Source organism: Ranitomeya variabilis, chromosome 1, assembly GCF_051348905.1.
Source record: "Ranitomeya variabilis isolate aRanVar5 chromosome 1, aRanVar5.hap1, whole genome shotgun sequence".
NCBI lineage: Eukaryota > Metazoa > Chordata > Amphibia > Anura > Dendrobatidae > Ranitomeya > Ranitomeya variabilis.
Genome location: NC_135232.1, coordinates 783,618,070 through 783,637,405, shown reverse-complemented (window position 1 = coordinate 783,637,405; position 19,336 = coordinate 783,618,070). Strand labels below are relative to the sequence as shown.

The 19,336-nt window shown below is 43.3% G+C and overlaps 1 protein-coding gene across 1 annotated transcript in view; it reads right to left on the bottom strand.

The window, feature by feature from the left end:
- Positions 1-19,336, bottom strand: part of TMPRSS9 (transmembrane serine protease 9) — a 346,177-nt gene that overhangs the window by 75,382 nt on the left and 251,459 nt on the right. Inside the window, exons 7-8 of the mRNA XM_077272649.1 lie at positions 8,709-8,822; positions 7,862-8,033 (exon numbers count right to left, since the gene is read on the bottom strand). Coding sequence (XP_077128764.1) covers positions 7,862-8,033; positions 8,709-8,822 — 286 coding nt within the window. The remainder of the gene's footprint in view (positions 1-7,861; positions 8,034-8,708; positions 8,823-19,336) is intronic.

Genomic DNA, 19,336 nt, shown 5'->3' with positions numbered 1-19,336 from the left:
CTGCCTCACCTAAATCACCTAATGAAGACAACGGAGGCAATTGTGGGAGAGGGGCGTCTCTAGGGTCCCTATAAAATAACTCCAGGCCTACCCCGTCATACGGGTGCGTCCTATCCATATCATCTGGGGGACGGAGAGAAAGAACAGAAACATACACGACAGTTGTGAGGACTATCCCGTGGTGCTCAGCAGGGAAGTACTACAACACCCAGTCGCTAGTAGGTAGGCACTGATTTCCACCTGCAAAGGGAACTCTGGATGTGCCTTCGGACCGGCCGGTCTCAGCCAGCCCTGTTAGCAGTGCTCTGGATTGCGGATGCCGAAGCCTTCAGTAAAGAGGTAAAGAGACTGCAACCCTGTGTCCTCGTTATTTACTGCGACCTACACCACCACCTACACCTTTTATTGGGCGCCACTTAGCAGGACCACGGACCAGGTCGGGCCACCGTGACATCCTCAGAACCGAGAGACCCGGTATCGAGTACCCCGCTGTCCCGCGTCTGGGGGCCGCTCCAGCTTGGCGTCACGAACAGGATCTACTTAAGCCTGAAGAATCAGGTCATGTGTGCCTTGAAACTGTGACTGAATTGTGCTTGAACCGTGATTTATTGCAAAGACTGTATTGCTATTTGCCACCAAAAATTCCCACCAAAACTGCCGCCATTACAGCGCCACGAGGAGCGCAGAGAAGGAAGAAGGGCATGCCATGGGAGGAGACTATCAAAGCGGCGCCAAAAGTGACGACCGCCCCCTCCGACTATTGCTGCAAGATGACGACCTGCCCCGAAGCAGAGGAGAACCGCCCCCTGATTTGCAACGGCGGGAGCCAAGACAAGAAGGAGCCCCACGCTGGGAAGATGGCGGAACCATGTGTGTGTGCAGCTGCCGACTGCGAAACAGCAAGGGTGACCAGCGAGTACCTGAACGACGACAAAGTGATCCCGGGCTATCCCCATCGACCAGAAGCGGATCCGAACCCACCGCAACCCTGTGTCCTCGTTATTTACTGTGACCTACACCTTTTATTGGGCGCCCCCTAGCAGGACCACGGACCGGGTCGGGCCACCGTGACATTCTCAGAACCGAGAGACCCGGTATCGAGTACCCCGCTGTCCTGCGTCTGGGGGCCGCACCATAAGGAAAGTGTAGAATTTAGAATTAGCCAACTAGGGGGAGCACAATAGAATAATATAGGAATCAGTTTGCCAATAGGATTTAGTTAGGAGGGGCCAACTGGGAGCAAGTAAGAGAGAGCTTCCTGAGTTGAGTTAGTTGGGGCTGGGAGCCCGAACGAGTCAGTTGAGTCATGTAACGTTTAAGCAAGGAGCGCAGCCGTCCAGGGCCGATGGGCTGAAGGTCACTTTGCACTGGCGGTGTAAGGGGGTGAAGAGGAAGACGAGCCCAAAGGAGGTTGCTTTCCCTGCTCCTTACCTGGAACCACTTAGTCGGACAGCTGGGTTGTTGGGGGAGGACTTTCTGCCCTGGACAGAGGAGACCATGTGACTGCTGGGGGTGGAGAGGAAGAGAGAGGAGTGTGGTCAGAAAAGAGCGGGAAAGCAGAGCGCGTGGGACAGAGGGGACAGCGCGCGAGAGAGAAAGCAGGCTGCAGCGCCGCGCTCCCCACGAGAGAGTGCTCCCCGTGAGGGCACTGAGGCTGAGATACCTTAAAATGAGCGCGTTTAGGGCCTTCCATGACGTCACGGCTTCTGATTAGTCGCTTGGCGCTCATGTGACCGCCACGCGACCAATCACAAGCCGCGACGTCATTCTCAGGTCCTAAATTCCTAGAATGAGGAGTTTAGGGCCTGAGAATGACGTCACGGCTTGTGATTGGTCGCGTGGCGGTCACATGAGCGGCACGCGACCAATCAGAAGCCGTGACATCATGGAAGGCCCTAAACGCGCTCATTTTAAGCAAAGAAGGCTGCCGCTTACCAGCGGTGATGTCCAGGGGCCTCCGGAGAGGTGAGTATATCAATATTTTTTATTTTAATTCTTTATTTTACACAGTAATATGGATCCGATACTGATTCCCGATACCACAAAAGTATCGGATCTCGGTATCGGAATTCCGATACCGCAAGTATCGGCCGATACCCGATACTTGCGGTATCGGAATGCTCAACACTATTCAAGAGGCACCCAGAAATGGATGGAATCAAAGCTCTTGAGAGTTCTAAAGTGGCCAGCAATGAGTCCGGATCTACCGTAAATCTTATTGAACAACTGTGGAGATATGTTAAAATTGCTGTTGGGAGAAGGCACCCTTCAAATATGAGAGACCTGCAGAAGTTTGCATAAAAGAGTGAAGAAAAATTCCAGTTGAGAAGTCTAAGAAGCTTGTGGATTGCTGATTGCAGTTATTTATTCCAAAAGGTGTGCAACCAAAAAATTTTTCTGGTCCATTTTCGGGATTTTGTATGAAATTATGTTAAATTTGCCTTTTTTTCAGTTTTTTTGTGTTGTTCTAATACATACAAAGGAAATAAGTGTATAACAAATCATTTTAATTATTTTCTTGGAGAAATACTTCATTTTTCTGCAACAATTTTAAGGGTGCCAACACTTTTGGACATGACTGTACAAGTTGTTATAGAGCCAAAAGACTTCCTGTTTATACATAGACAAGAGAAAAGAGACAAATTGACAGAGTAGAAAGCCAATTGTAAGGACACAGTGCTATATAATACTAGATGGTGGCCCGATTCTAACGCATCGGGTATTCTAGAATATGTATAGTAGTATATAGCACAGCCCATGCAGTATATAACACAGCCCACATAGTATATAACACAGACCACGTAGTATGTAACACAGCCCACGTAGTATATAACACAGCCACGTAGTATATAACACAGCCGATGCAGTATATTGCCCAGCCACGTAGTATATAGCACAGCCACATAGTATATAGCACAGCCCACACAGTATATAACACAGCCCACATAGTATATAACACAGCCCATGTAGTATATAACACAGCCCACGTAGTATATAACACAGCCCACATAGTATATAACACAGCCCACATAGTATATAGCACAGCCACGTAGTATATAGCACAGCCCACGCAGTATATAACACAGCCACATAGTATTTTGCCCAGCCACATAGTATATTGCCCAGCCACGTAGTATATAACACAGCCACGTAGTATATAGCACAGCCCACATAGTATATAACACAGAGACGTAGTATATAACACAGGCCACGCAGTATATAACACAGCCCACGTAGTATATAACACAGCCCACGTAGTATATAGCACAGCCCACGTAGTATATAGCACAGCCACATAGTACATAACACAGCCCACGTAGTATATAACACAGCCCATGTAGTATATAACACAGCCCACATAGTATATAACACAGCCACATAGTATATAGCACAGCCACATAGTATATTGCCCAGCCACGTAGTGTATTGCACAGCCACATAGTATATAGCACAGCCCACATAGTATATAACTATGTAACTATATATAGCACAGAGACGTAGTATATAACACAGGCCATGCAGTATATAACACAGCCCACGTACTATCTAACACAGCCCACGTAGAATATAGCAATGTGGGCACCATATCCCTGTTAAAAAAAGAATTAAAATAAAAAATAGTTACGATATATACTCACCTTCCGGCGGCCCCCAGATCTAACCCAGGCGTTTAGCGATGCTCCTCGCGACGCTCCGGTTCCATGAAGGCATTGCGGCAATAACACATGATGATGTAGCGGTATCGCGAGACCGCTACATCATCATCTTGCGAGACCGCTACGTGATCTCGAGTCATTGCCGCAATGCATTCTTGGGACCGGAGTGTCGCGAGGAGCGGGAAATGCGCCGGAAGGTGAGAATATAATGATTTTTTATTTTTTTTAACATTAGATCTTTTTACTATTGATGCTGCATACGCAGCATCAATAGTAAAAAGTTGGTCACACAGGGTTAATAGTAGCGTTAATGGACTGTGGTACACCGCGTTATGCCGTGGTGTAACCCAGTCCGTTTAACGGACTGCTAAACCGCAATGGGGGCACTGACTGGAGGGCAGTAGGGAGGGGGCATTGACTGGAGTGGAGTCGGGAAGGGCGAATTTGCCGCCGGACTGTGCGGGATTTCCGTGACAGACAAACAGACGGAAGTGACCCTTAGATGATTATATACAGGTCCTTCTCAAAAAATTAGCATATAGTGTTAAATTTCATTATTTACCATAATGTAATGATTACAATTAAACTTTCATATATTATAGATTCATTATCCACCAACTGAAATTTGTCAGGTCTTTTATTGTTTTAATACTGATGATTTTGGCATACAACTCCTGATAACCCAAAAAACCTGTCTCAATAAATTAGCATATTTCAACCGTCCAATCAAATAAAAGTGTTTTTTAATAACAAACAAAAAAACCATCAAATAATAATGTTCAGTTATGCACTCAATACTTGGTCAGGAATCCTTTGGCAGAAATGACTGCTTCAATGCGGCGTGGCATGGAGGCAATCAGCCTGTGACACTGCTGAGATGTTATGGAGGCCCAGGATGCTTCAATAGCGGCCTTAAGCTCATCCAGAGTGTTGGGTCTTGCGTCTCTCAACTTTCTCTTCACAATATCCCACAGATTCCCTATGGGGTTCAGGTCAGGAGAGTTGGCAGGCCAATTGAGCACAGTAATACCATGGTCAGTAAACCATTTACCAGTGGTTTTGGCACTGTGAGCAGGTGCCAGGTCGTGCTGAAAAATGAAATCTTCATCTCCATAAAGCATTTCAGCCGATGGAAGCATGAAGTGCTCCAAAATCTCCTGATAGCTAGCTGCATTGACCCTGCCCTTGATGAAACACAGTGGACCAACACCAGCAGCTGACATGGCACCCCACACCATCACTGACTGTGGGTACTTGACACTGGACTTCAGGCATTTTGGCATTTCCTTCTCCCCAGTCTTCCTCCAGACTCTGGCACCTTGATTTCCGAATGACATGCAAAATTTGCTTTCATCAGAAAAAAGTACTTGGGACCACTTAGCAACAGTCCAGTGCTGCTTTTAAGTGGCTTTACCTGGGGAATGCGGCACCTGTAGCCCATTTCCTGCCCACGCCTGTGCACGGTGGCTCTGGATGTTTCCACACCAGACAGTCCACTGCTTCCTCAGGTTCCCCAAGGTCTGGAATCGGTCCTTCTCCACAATCTTCCTCAGGGTCCGGTCACCTCTTCTCGTTGTACAGCGTTTTCTGCCACATTGTTTCCTTCCAACAGACTTACCATTGAGGTGCCTTGATACAGCACTCTGGGAACAGCCTATTTGTTGAGAAATTTCTTTCTGGGTCTTACCCTCTTGCTTGAGGGTGTCAGTGATGGCCTTCTTGACATCTGTCAGGTCGCTAGTCTTACCCATGATGGGGGTTTTGAGTAATGAACCAGGCAGGGAGTTTTTAAAAGCCTCAGGTATCTTTTGCATGTGTTTAGAGTTAATTAGTTGATTCAGAAGATTAGGGTAATAGGTCGTTTAGAGAACCTTTTCTTGATATGCTAATTTATTGAGACAGGTTTTTTGGGTTATCAGGAGTTGTAGGCCAAAATCATCAGTATTAAAACAATAAAAGACCTGACAAATTTCAGTTGGTGGATAATGAATCTATAATATATGAAAGTTTAATTGTAATCATTACATTATGGTAAATAATGAAATTTAACACTATATGCTAATTTTTTGAGAAGGACCTGTAGATAGATGATGATTGCAATAAATTAAGAGGATAAACATTTTGATGGGAGTGATTCTTTAACCCCTTTATGACCAATGATGTATGTGTATGTCATAGGTCGCCTCTCCCTCTTTGACGTGGGCTCCGGCACTGAGCCCGCATCTTTTCAGGCACATGACAGCTGATCTGATCAGCTGTTATGTGCCCTAACAGCTGCAGGTGGAATCGCAATCCACCCATGGCTTTTATATTAAAAGCCAATGTCAGTTTCTGACAGTGGCACTTAACATGCCCACGCTGGAAGTGCGTCACTAGCACCGCCAATCTGTGCCACTGTTACATGATTGGTTGGCATGACAACCCGGGGTCTGCAAGAGACCCCTGTGGTTGTCATTGCCGATCTGCTATGAATGCCGCCCCAAGGCCGGCGTTCATAGCAGATGAACATTTTAGCTACACATAGCAGGGCTGAAGGCCTACTGTGTGTAGCACAAGTGATCAGAAGATCGCAACTTCAAGTCTCCTATAGAGACTATTGAAGCAAGCAAAAAATAAAAAAAGATTTTCAAAAAATTTAAACTCTATAACAGTTCAAATCGCCTCCCTTTTGCCGCATTCAAAATAAAACAATTAAAAATATATATATACAAATATTTGGTATTGCTAAGTTCAGAAACGCCCGATCTATCAATATATAAAAAGAATTAATCCGATCAGTAAGCGGCGTAACAAAAAAAAAATCTAAACGCCAGAATTACCGGTACATTTTTTTTGGTTGCCACAACATTGCAATGAATGCAGTAAATGTGATCAAAAGATTGTTATCTATCCTCAAATCGTATCAATAAAAACATCAGCTTGGTGCATAAAATATAAGCCCTCACCCAGCCCCAGATTCTGAAAAATGGAGACGCTAGGGATCTTGGAAAATGGTGACATTTATTTATTTATTTATTTATTTATTTTTACAAATTTAGGATTTTTTATTTACCAGTTAAATATAAAAGAACCTATACATGTTTGGTATCTGCAAACTCGTAATGGCATGGAAAATCATAATAGGAGGTCAATTTTACATGGTAAATAAAACCTCAACAGGGTAAAAAAAAACAAAAGAAAAAAAACACCCATTGTGGAATTGCAGTTTTTTGCAACTTCACCTCACTTGGAATTTTTTTCCTGTTTACCAGTTCATTATTTGGTAAAACCAATGGTGTCATTCAACAGTTTAACTAGTCCCACAAAAACCAAGCCCTCACATTGACAGAAAAATAAAGAAGTTATGGCTCCGGGAAGAAGGGGACCAAAAAAAGAAAAAAGAAAAATGCAAAAATGGAAAATCTGAAGGTGGTGAAGGGGTTAAGGTAATCGGTGCTTTGGGATGTCTTGTATAAAGAAAGTTTTTATCCTTTTACAGGGAACGTGTCAGTAGGTTTTTGTTATGTAATATCTGAAAGTACCATAAAGTAGGAGCAGAAACTCTGATTCCAGTGATGTGTCACTTAGTAGTCTCTGTTTTTGCTGTTTCAATACAATCAGTGTTTTATCAGCAGGAGATTATCACTACAGGACAACTGGCCTCGTGCCTCCTAGTCCAACCACGCTCCCAGCATTGATTAGCAGCGCTCTGTCACTATACATTGTACACAGAAAGCTGTGCTGTAGGCGAGTTATTTAAACTCTGGGAGATCTGCAGGAGAGAAACCTGTGGTTCTACCATAACTGCTGCACCCAGGAAACCAAGTGATACATTGCTGGAATTGGGGTCTCTGTCCCTACCTCATGCTGCTTTCAGATTACATGGCAAAAAGCCTGCAGACAGATTCTTTTTAAAGTATTGAGTAATATCATCCTGTAGGTGCCATTTTCGATGCTTACAATAGATTTTTTTCATGATTGATAATGAATGGTATATCTATGCATCCACACTTCTGCACTTCTCAAGGAGCATGCCCACAACATTCTACCACAGAAATAGCAAAATAGGTTTCATTACCGTCGAAAGCAAGGGAATAGAGCCTAATCACCATTAGGAACATGCCCTTACCAGATCATACACACTTATTATATAGTTGCAATTAATGACTTGTTCTCTTTGAAATAAAAGAATGCTGGAATTAGATCTAAAATCCAGCTATACTTACTCATTGAAGCAGTGAGCTGCCGACACCAGCCACTTAGCACTTATTATGGTGGCTCCACAGAAGTGTTCATTGTTCTCTCGGAGGCTAACCTGCCATGGAAACTCTCCTTTTGAAGCATCTGACCCGCCAACTATTCTGTTGGCTTTTTGCATTGCAGGTCGAGTACCACAGTCTAAAGGAACAGTAAGAAGGAGGACATAATAAGCAGTCACCACTGAATAACTAATAGTCAAATGAGTAAAGCCCCTTACACATCACATTCAGGAGATAGTCACTCCCATACATCTTTTTAAATAAAAAGGAGTAATGGATCCAGGCAGAAGGCAAGACGAAAAGGTCTCTAGGGAAATATAGGGGAATGTTTCCTCTCTCCCTTGTGTCACAATCCGAAATCCGTTTTCATCCAAAAAGATTTGTGTTGTGTTGGTCTTATCCTGCAAGAATTGCTCTAGGCTTATACTTTTTAGTGCAGAATATCCTTCAGAAACAAAAACATACAATATATGTTTTACAATGGAAGTTAGTAAGTGACATTTACGAGGAAATCTAGGAAATATTTGTGCTTTTTATCTTGAAAAAGGCACTAGTCTGTCGCCAAAAATCGTTAGTTATTAATAAAAACTTTGTTCTATACGCCCAGACTCCATCATTCCCACAGCACAGCCGCCGAACGTGACACTTCCTAATCTGGCAAACTTGCAACTGTATGGCATACATATGCATAAGATGGGCCAGACTTATCTGGAGATGTGGTATAAATAAGCTTTATCAATCATAAAAATGTGCTTATTAAAAATTGAAATTTTAATGGGGCAAATTTACTATCAATTTTGACATGCCAACTCACTGCAGTTCTTCTCATCTGATCCATCCTTGCAATCGCGAACGCTGTCACATTCTGGGTTTTGCTTTACAATGCATTGACGGTTCTTGCAGGCAAATACTTGAGGTGGGCAATTTCCTGTAGTGGGAGCAACAAGACAGTAGCAACTGAGTATCAAATCAGACCTATGGGGTCTACTCAGATTGGGTAAGGGTTAAGCCACCACATCAAAGCCCACCAACTTTGAAAGCATCAACTACCTGATTTGAAATAAAGGGACTTTAGTGTTCTACTTCTGTGTAAAGTAACAGCACAATTATACTAACTTCTTCACTCACCACCTTTTTTATGAGAATAAATGCAATGTACAAACTTCCATGGTTTATGTTATAAAGCTGAGTGTATGTATGTGTGTGTAGGTATCAAGCCACGCCCACTCCACATAGCCCTGCCCACTCCACATAGCCATACTCATTCCACACGCAAAGCCCCGTCCACACGGCCCACGTTGTTAGCGCACACGGGCGGAGACATATTCACCTCGAAATCCACCCTGCAAAAAACTCATCGGCTTCGATGTCCCAGCAGCTGCGAGCTACAATCAGGGCTGCCCCCTTCAGAGTTAGGCCGGCGTCACACTCAGTGTAGGGAAATACGGTCCGTATTTTACGGCCGTAATACGCAGTAATTTTCCCAAAACACTGTTCCGTATTCAATGCGAGGATGCGTTTTTTATGGACAAATGTATCCGTGTGGCATCCGTATGGCATCCGTATGGCTTCCGTACAGCGAATTTTTGCGCAGGCTTGCAAAATGGACAAATCATGGAATCCATCGGCTAAAATATTCCTAATATATACAGTCTATATATATATATATATATATATATATATATATATATATATATATATATATATATATATATATATATATACACACAGTCATGGCCCAAAGTATTCACGCCCCTGCAATTCTGTCAGATAATACTCAGTTTCTTCCTGAAAATGATTGCAAACACAAATTTTCTGGTATTATTATCTTCATTTAATTTGTCTTAAATGAAAAAAACACAAAAAGAATGCCAAATTGGATATAATTCTACACCAAACATAAAAAGGGGGTGGACAAAAGTATTGGCACTGTTCGAAAAATCATGTGATGCTTCTCTAATTTGTGTAATTAACAGCACCTGTAACTTACCTGTGGCACCTAACAGGTGTTGGCAATAACTAAATCACACTTGCAGCCAGGTGACATGGATTAAAGTTGACTCAACCTCTGTCCTGTGTCCTTGTGTGTACCACATTGAGCACGGAGAAAAGAAAGAAGACCAAAGAACTGTCTGAGGACTTGAGAAACCAAATTGTGAGGAAGCATGAGCAATCTCAAGGCTACAAGTCCATCTCCAAAGACCTGAATGTTCCTGTGTCTACCGTGTGCAGTGTCATCAAGAAGTTTAAAGCCCATGGCACTGTGGCTAACCTCCCTAGATGTGGACGGAAAATAAAAATTGACAAGAGATTTCAACGCAAGATTGTGCAGATGTTGAATAAAGAACCTCGACTAACATCCAAACAAGTTCAAGCTGCCCTGCAGTCCGAGGGTACAACAGTGTCAACCCTTACTATCCGCCAGCGTCTGAATGAAAAGGGACTGTATGGTAGGAGACCCAGAAAGACCCCACTTCTTATCCCGAGACATGAAAAAGCCAGGCTGGAGTTTGCCAAAACTTACCTGAAAAACCCTATAACGTTTTGGAAGAATGTTCTCTGGTCAGATGAGACAATAGTAGAGCTTTTTGGGAAAAGGCATCAACATAGAGTTTACAGGAGAAAAAAAGAGGCATTTAAAGAAAAGAACACGGTCCCTAAAGTCAAACATGGCGGATGTTCCCTGATGTTTTGGGGTTGCTTTGCTGCCTCTGGCACTGGACTGCTTGACCGTGTGCATGGCATTATGAAGTCTGAAGACTACCAACAAATTTTGCAGCATAATGTAGGGCCCAGTGTGAGAAAGCTGGGTCTCCCTCAGAGGTCATGGGTCTTCCAGCAGGACAATGACCCAAAACACACTTCAAAAAGCACTAGAAAATGGTTTAAGAGAAAGCACTGGAGACTTCTAAGGTGGCCAGCAATGAGTCAAGACCTGAATCCCATAGAACACCTGTGGAGAGATCTAAAAATGGCAGTTTGGAGAAGGCACCCTTCAAATATCAAGGACCTGGATTAGTTTGCCAAAGAAGAATGGCCTAAAATTCCAGCAGAGCATTGTAAGAAACTCATTGATGGTTACCGGAAGCGGTTGGTCGCTGTAATTTTGGCTAAAGATGGGGCAACCAAGTATTAGGTTGAGAGTGCCAATACTTTTGTCTGGCCCATTTTTGGAGTTTTGTGTGAAATGATCAATGTTTTGCTTTTTGCTTCATTCTCTTTTGTGTTTTTTCACTTAAGACAAATTTGTGTTTGCAATCATTTTCAGGAAGAAACTGAGCATTATCTGACAGAATTGCAGGGGTGTGAATACTTTTGGCCATGACTGTATATGTCAGTGAGACATATATACATATATATATATATACACTCACTGGCCACTTTATTAGGTACACCTGTCCAACTTCTTGTTAACACTTAATTTCTAATCAGCCAATCACATGGCGGCAACTCAGTGCATTTAGGCATGTAGACATGGTCAAGACAATCTCCTGCAGTTCAAACCGAGCATCAGTATGGGGAAGAAAGGTGATTTGAGTGCCTTTGAACGTGGCATGGTTGTTGGTGCCAGAAGGGCTGGTCTGAGTATTTCAGAAACTGCTGATCTACTGGGATTTTCACGCACAACCATCTCTAGGGTTTACAGAGAATGGTCCGAAAAAGAAAAAAAATTCAGTGAGCGGCAGTTCTGTGGGCGGAAATGCCTTGTTGATGCCAGAGGTCAGAGGAGAATGGGCAGACTGGTTCGAGCTGATAGAAAGGCAACAGTGACTCAAATCGCCACCCGTTACAACCAAGGTAGGCCTAAGAGCATCTCTGAACGCACAGTGCGTCGAACTTTGAGGCAGATGGGCTACAGCAGCAGAAGACCACACCGGGTACCACTCCTTTCAGCTAAGAACAGGAAACTGAGGCTACAATTTGTACAAGCTCATCGAAATTGGACAGTAGAAGATTGGAAAAACGTTGCTTGGTCTGATGAGTCTCGATTTCTGCTGCAACATTCGGATGGTAGGGTCAGAATTTGGCGTAAACAACATGAAAGCATGGATCCATCCTGCCTTGTATGGAGCATATTTGGGATGTGCAGCCGACAAATCTGCGGCAACTGTGTGATGCCATCATGTCAATATGGACCAAAATCTCTGAGGAATGCTTCCAGCACCTTGTTGAATCTATCCCACGAAGAATTGAGGCAGTTCTGAAGGCAAAAGGGGGTCCAACCCGTTACTAGCATGGTGTATCTAATAAAGTGGCCGGTGAGTGTATATATATATATATATATATATATATATATATATATATTTATATTTAATTCAGAGCAAGATAGCATAAAAGCCGGTAATTCAATTGCCGGCTTTTGCTATCTCCTTCCCAAACCCGACAGGATATGAGACATGGTTTACATACAGTAAACCATCTCATATCCCTCTTTTTATTACATATTCCTCTTTACTAATGTAACAAGTGTCTGTGTGTAAAATTTTTAAGCTCTAGCTATTAAATTAAAGGGTTAAATCCCGTAAAAAATTGGCGTGGGCTCCCGAGCAATTTTCTCCGCCAGAGTGGGAAAGCCAGTGACTGAGGGCAGATATTAATAGCCTAGGGAGGTACCATGGTTATAGGACCCCCCCCGGCTAAAAACATCTGCCCCCAGCCACCCCAGAAAAGGCACATCTATTAATCCAATAGTATGAAATGGTTAATAAAACACACACACACACACACACACACACACACACACACACACACACACACACACATTATTAAAAAGGATTTTAATGAAATAAAGACACAGGGTGTTTTAATATTTTATTATGCTCTCAATCCTCCTGAAGACCCTTGTCACCTGAAATAAAGTTAAACAAAACAAACAACAATATTCCATACTTTCCGTCAATCAGTCTTGTCCCACGCTGTAAATCCATCTGAAGGGGTTAAATCATTTTACACCCAGGAGCTCTGCTAATGCAGCTGTGCTCCTGTCTGTAAAACTTTGTGAATGAATCGAATGCAGGGGACTGTCCTGTAGTTACCTCGAGTCGCGGTGATGCGCCCTCTGCTGGATGAACTCATATGAACTCGAGCCTGGGAACTTTTCAGAAAAGTTCTCACAGTCGAGTTCATATGAGTTCATCTAGCAGAGGGTGCATCACCGCGACTCGAGGTAGCTATAGGACATTCCCCTGCATTCCATTTATTCACCAAATTTTACAGACAGGAGCACAGCTGCATTAGCAGAGCTCCTGGGTGTAAAATGATGTAACCCCTTCAGATGGATTTACAGCGTGGGACAAGACTGATCGACGGAAGGTATGGAATATTGTTGTTTGTTTTGTTTAACTTTATTTCAGGTGACAAGGGTCTTCAGGTGGATTGAGAGTATAATAAAATATTAAAACACCCTGTGTCTTTATTTCATTAAAATACTTTTTAATAATGTGTGTGTGTGTTTTATTAACCATTTCATACTATTGGATTAATAATGGATAGGTGTCATAATTGATGCCTCTCCATTATTAACCTGGCTTAATGTCACCTTGCAATAGCAAGGTGACATTAACCCTTCATTACCCCATATCCCACAGCTACACGGGAGTGGGAAGAGAGAGGCTAAGTGCCAGAATAGGCGCATCTTCCAGATGTGCCTTTTCTGGGGTGGCTGGGGGCAGATGTTTTTAGCCAGGGGGGGTCCTATAACCATGGTACCTCCCTAGGCTATTAATATCTGCCCTCAGTCACTGGCTTTCCCACTCTGGCGGAGAAAATTGCTCGGGAGCCCACGCCAATTTTTAACCCTTTAATTTAATAGCTAGAGCTTAAAAATTTTACACACAGACACTTGTTACATTACTAAAGAGGAACATGTAATAAAAAAGGGATATGAGATGGTTTACTGTATGTAAACCATGTCTCATATAAAGGAGAGAGCAAAAGCCGGCAATTGAATTACCGGCTTTTATGCTATCTCGCGCTGAATTAAATATATATATATATATATATATATATATATATATATATATATATATATATATATACAGTTATATGAAAAAGTTTGGGCACCCCTATTAATCTTAAGCTTAATGTTTTATACAAATTGATTTTTTTGCAACAGCTATTTCAGTTTCACATATCTAATAACTGTTGGACACAGTAATGTTTCTGCCTTGAAATGAGGTTTATTGTACTAACAGAAAATGTGCAATCTGCATTCAAACAAAATTTGACAGGTGCATAAGTATGGGCACCCTTATCATTTTCTTGTTTTAAATACTCCTACCTACTTTTTACTGACTTACTAAAGCACTTTTTTTGGTTTTGTAACCTCATTGAGCTTTGAACTTCATAGCCAGGTGTATGCAATCATGAGAAAAGCTACTTAAAGTGGCCACTTGCAAGTTGTTCTCCTGTTTGAATCTCCTCTGAAGAGTGGCATTATAGGCTCCTCAAAACAACTGTCAAATGATCTGAAAACAAAGATTATTCAACATAGTTGTTCAGGGGAAGGATACAAAAAGCTGACTAAGAGATTTAACCTGTCAATTTCCACTGTGAGGAACATAGTAAGGAAATGGAAGAACACAGGTACAGTTCTTGTTAAGGCCAGAAGTGGCAGGCCAAGAAAAACTTCAGAAAGGCAGAGAAGAAGAATGGTGAGATCAGTCAAGGACAATCCTCAGACCACCTCCAGAGAGCTGCAGCATCAACTTGCTGCAGATGGTGTCACTGTGCATCGGTCAACTATACAACGCACTTTGCACAAGGAGAAGCTGTATGGGAGAGTGATGTGAAAGCCGTTTCTGCAAGCACGCCACAAACAGAGTCAGCTGAGTTATGCAAAAGCACATTTGGAGAAGCCAATTTCTTTTTGGAAGAAGGTCCTGTGGACTGATCAAACCAAGATTGAGTTGTTTGGTCATACAAAAAGGTGTTATGCATGGTGGCAAAAAAGCACAGCATTCCAAGAAAAACACTTGCTACCCACAGTAAAATTTGGTGGAGGTTCCATCATGCTTTGGGGCTGTGTGGCCATTGCCGACACCGGGAATCTTGTTAAAATTGAGGGACGCATGGATTCCTCTCAGTATCAGCAGATTCTTGACAATAATGTTCATGAATCAGTGACAAAGTTGAAGTTACGCAGGGGATGGATCTTTCAGCAAGACAATGATCCAAAACACTGCTCCAAATCTACTCAGGCATTCATGCAGAGGAACAATTACACTGTTCTGGAATGGCCATCCCAGTCCCCAGACCTGAATATCATTGAACATCTGTGGTATCATTTGAAGAGGGCTGTCCATGCTCGGTGACCATCAAACTTAACTGAACTGGAATTGTTTTGTAAAGAGGAATGGTCAAAAATACCTTCATCCAGGATCCAGGAACTCATTAAAAGCTACAGGAAGCAACTAGAGGCTGTTATTTTTGCAAAAGGAGAATCTACTAAATATTAATGTCACTTTTCTGGTGAGGTGCCCATACTTATGCACCTGTCAAATTTTGTTTGAATGCAGATTGCACATTTTCTGTTAGTACAATAAACCTCATTTCAAGGCAGAAACATTACTGTGTCCAACAGTTACTAGATATATGAAACTGAAATAGCTGTTGCAAAAAAAAACAATTATTATAAAACATTAAGCTTAAGATTAATAGGGGTGCCCAAACTTTTTCATATAACTGTATATATATATATACCTGTTCTATGTGTACACATTTATTCTACCTATTCTATTCTATTATGTCAGTGTGATTTTACTGTACACCGCACTGAATTGCCGGCTTTTCTATAGAACACCGCTGCGTATTTCTCGCAAGTCACACGCATGGTCCATGTGTAATCCGTAATTTTCTCGCCCACATAGACTTTCATTGGTGGATTTTTTGCGCAATATGCTGACAAACGCAGCATGCTGCGATTTTCTACGGCCATACAAGACCGTATAATACGGATCAGTAAAATACGGCAGATAGGAGCAGGGCCATAGAGAATCATGGTACCGTATGCAATTCGTATTTTCTGCGCCTCTCATACGTCCGTAAAACATGCCAGTGTGACGCCGGCCTAAGAGTGCGCGGCAAGCACAGGCAATATCTAGCTCCATCGTGTCGGGAGGAGCCTCATGGATTTACACCACTGTGCTCATAACAGTAAGTTGCTGTGCAAATGTGAGGGGAAGAGAGGAGTGAGGTGAAAATGAGAGTAGTGAGGGGAACATGAGAGAAGTGAGGGGAAAATAGTGGAGTGAGGGGAAAATGACAGGTGAGAGGTCAAAATGACAGGTGTGAGGGGGAAAAAAGAGGAGTGAATGGGGAAAATGAGAGGTGTGAGGGGGAAAATGAGAGTCGTGAGGGGAAAATGAGAGAAGTGAGGGGAAAGATGAGAGTCGTGATGGGAAAATGAGAGAAGTGAGGTGATGCTGCAGTATGAGGCTGTCTATAGAGAAGAGTGCGACTTTGCAGGTGGAGGCTGTGTATAAGGCCGCATTCACACGTTCAGTATTTGGTTAGTATTTTACCTCAGCATTTATAAGCCAAAACCATGAGTGGGAGAAAAATACAGAAGTGGTGAGCGTGTTTCCAATATACTTTTCCGCTGATTGTTTTACTCCAAGTTTTAGCTTACAAATACTGATGTAAAAATATTGACCAAATACGAAGTCTAAAGGAGAAAAGTATGGTGCTGCAGAAGAAGTAGGTTGTGTATATGATACGCTTTACTGCAATTAGTGCAATTTCTCTTGGGATCATTATAATTTGCTATAACTAGCCACAGTTAGTTATTATGCCCGGGCTCTTCAGCCAGTGTTACAGATAAGAATGTGAATATTGGAATAAAAACAATAGCATGTTCAACTTTCTGCCAGACACAGGTTTCACCTCTTCTGTTGCTTCTTCTAGGGCATACAGTGGCTGGCAAAAGTATTCACCCTCCTTGGCATTTTTGGTGTTTGGCTACCTCACAACCTGGAATTTCACTTTTTTTGAGGGTTTGCATCAGTTCATGTAAAATGCATGCCTACAACTGTGAACATTTGTTTTTCTTTTTATTGTGAAGCAAACAACAAATAGGACAAAATAACTGAAAACTGCAGTGTGCATAACTATTCGCCCCAATTATGATTTAAAGGGAACCTGTCACCCCCCCAGGCGTTTTTAACTAAAAGAGCCACCTTGTGCAGCAGTAAAGCTGCATTCTGACAAGGTGGCTCTTTTAGTTCTGGGTGCTGTAACTGCCGAAATAATCAGTTTTGTAATTTGTCCTAAATACCTTTTCTTCAGTCAAGGAGGCAGGCCTTTCCCCCCCTGCTGCAGACGCCACACAGCCGTCACTCATGTCTTCTTGGCTCCGGGCGCCGCCTCGTCACCGCTGTTTTGAAATGAGCCAGCGCCTGCGCTCTTTTCTCCTGCCTTGAGCAGGCGCAGTGAGCGCTGCCCGTCTGTCCTCATATGCAGTCTAGCTGACTGCGCCTGTGCGGCCGCCCTGCCTGTGAATTCCAGCCCTGCAGTGTCTTCTGATTTATTCACATTGCGGGGCTGGGATTCACAGGCAGGGCGTCCGCACAGGCGCAGTCAGTTAGACTGCATATGAGGACAGACGGGCAGCGCTCACTGCGCCTGCCCAAGGCATGACAAAAGAGCGCAGGCGCTGGCTGATTTCAAAACAGCGGTGAGGAGGCGGCGCCCGGCGCCAAGAAGATTTGAGTGACGGCTGTGTGGCGTCTGCAGCAGGGGGGAAAGGCCTGCCTCCTTGACTGAAGAAAAGGTACTTAGGACAAATTACAAAACTGATTATTTTGGCAGTTACAGCACCCAGAACTAAAAGAGCCACCTTGTCAGAATGCAGCATTATTGCTGCACAAGGTGGCTCTTTTAGTTAAAAACGCCTGGGGTTGGGGGGGTGGGGGGGTGACAGGTTCCTTATAAATTACAGCTGCAAGTCACTTTAGATAAGTCTCTATTTATACATCTTGCCACTGGGAATTTTGACAATTCCTCAAGGCAAAACTGCTGCATCTTCTTCAAGTTAGATGGCTTCCTTTGGTGAAGAGCAATCTTCAAGCCTGACCACATATTCTCAATTGGATTAAGGTTTGGGCTTTGACTAGGCAACTCCAAAACATTTACACATTTAAACTTAAACCACTTGAGTGTTGCTTTAGTAGGATGCTTTGGGTGATTGTCTTGCTGGAAGGTGAACCTCTGTACCAGTCTCAAATCCCTGATAGACTGAAACCGACTTTGCTCAAGAATTTCCCTGTATTCCACACTATTCATTTTCCCATCGATTTGGACCATTTTCCCTGTTTCTGCTGCCTGAAAACATCCACATAACATGATTCTGCCACCACCACCACCATGTTTCACTATGGGGATGGTGTTCTTGGAGTGATGAACTGTGTTGGTTTGGCACCAGACATAGGGTTTACCTTGGTGGCCAAAATTTAAATTTTGGTCTCATGTGACCACAGCATCTTCCTCCATACATTTGAAGAGTCTCCCACATGTCTTTTAGCAAACTCAAAATGAGCCTTACAATTTTTGTGTGCAAGTAAAGGCTTTTTTTCTGTCCACTCTTCCATAAAGGCAACCTCTATGGAGTGCATGGTCTCACGGACAGATACTCCAGTCTCTGCTTGGGAACTGTGCAGCTCCTCCAGGGTTACCTTTGGTCTCTAAGCTGCCTCCGATTAATGGCCTCCTTGACCTGGCATTTCTCAACAACTTTGTGCCTGGCCTATTTGGAGATCTCCTTTGTCTTCATTGTGTAGCTTGGTTAGTGGTACATGGAGAGGCCGGTTGAGGCAGAGGCAGCCAGTGCCCCGGGGGAGCACAGCGACCCCCCGACCCAAGGCATGAAAAGGGGGTAAGGAGAAGGGGCAGGGAGGTGAGCGGGGCCAGAAATAAGGGCTTGATTCAAGAGCTCACCTTCCTGTGCCATTCTCCGCCACAAAAGCTTTCAGGGGTCTATTGTATGCTGCCCCTATTGGTCAAGCAATCAGTAGATTTGGTTTCCAGTACCATCTCTATGCTGATGACACCCAATTATACACTTCTCCTGATATCATGCCTGCTTTTTTAGATAACCCCAGTGATTGTCTTACCGCTGTCTCTAACATCATGTCCTCCCTCTATCTGAAACTGAACCTGTCAAAAACTGAACTCCTTGTGTTTCCTCCCTCTACTAATGTACCTATGCCCGACATTGCCATTTCCGTGGTTGGTTCCACCTTTACTCCCCAGCAACATGCCTGCTGTCTTGGGGTCATACTTGATTCAGAGCTTTCATTCACCCCCATATCCGATCACTGGCTCACTCTTGTCATCTGCACCTCAAAAACATTTCCAGAATTCGACCCTTTCTTCCTTTCGACTTTGCAAAAACTGTAACTGTTTCTCTTATTCATTCACGTCTGGACTATTATAAGTCTCTACTAA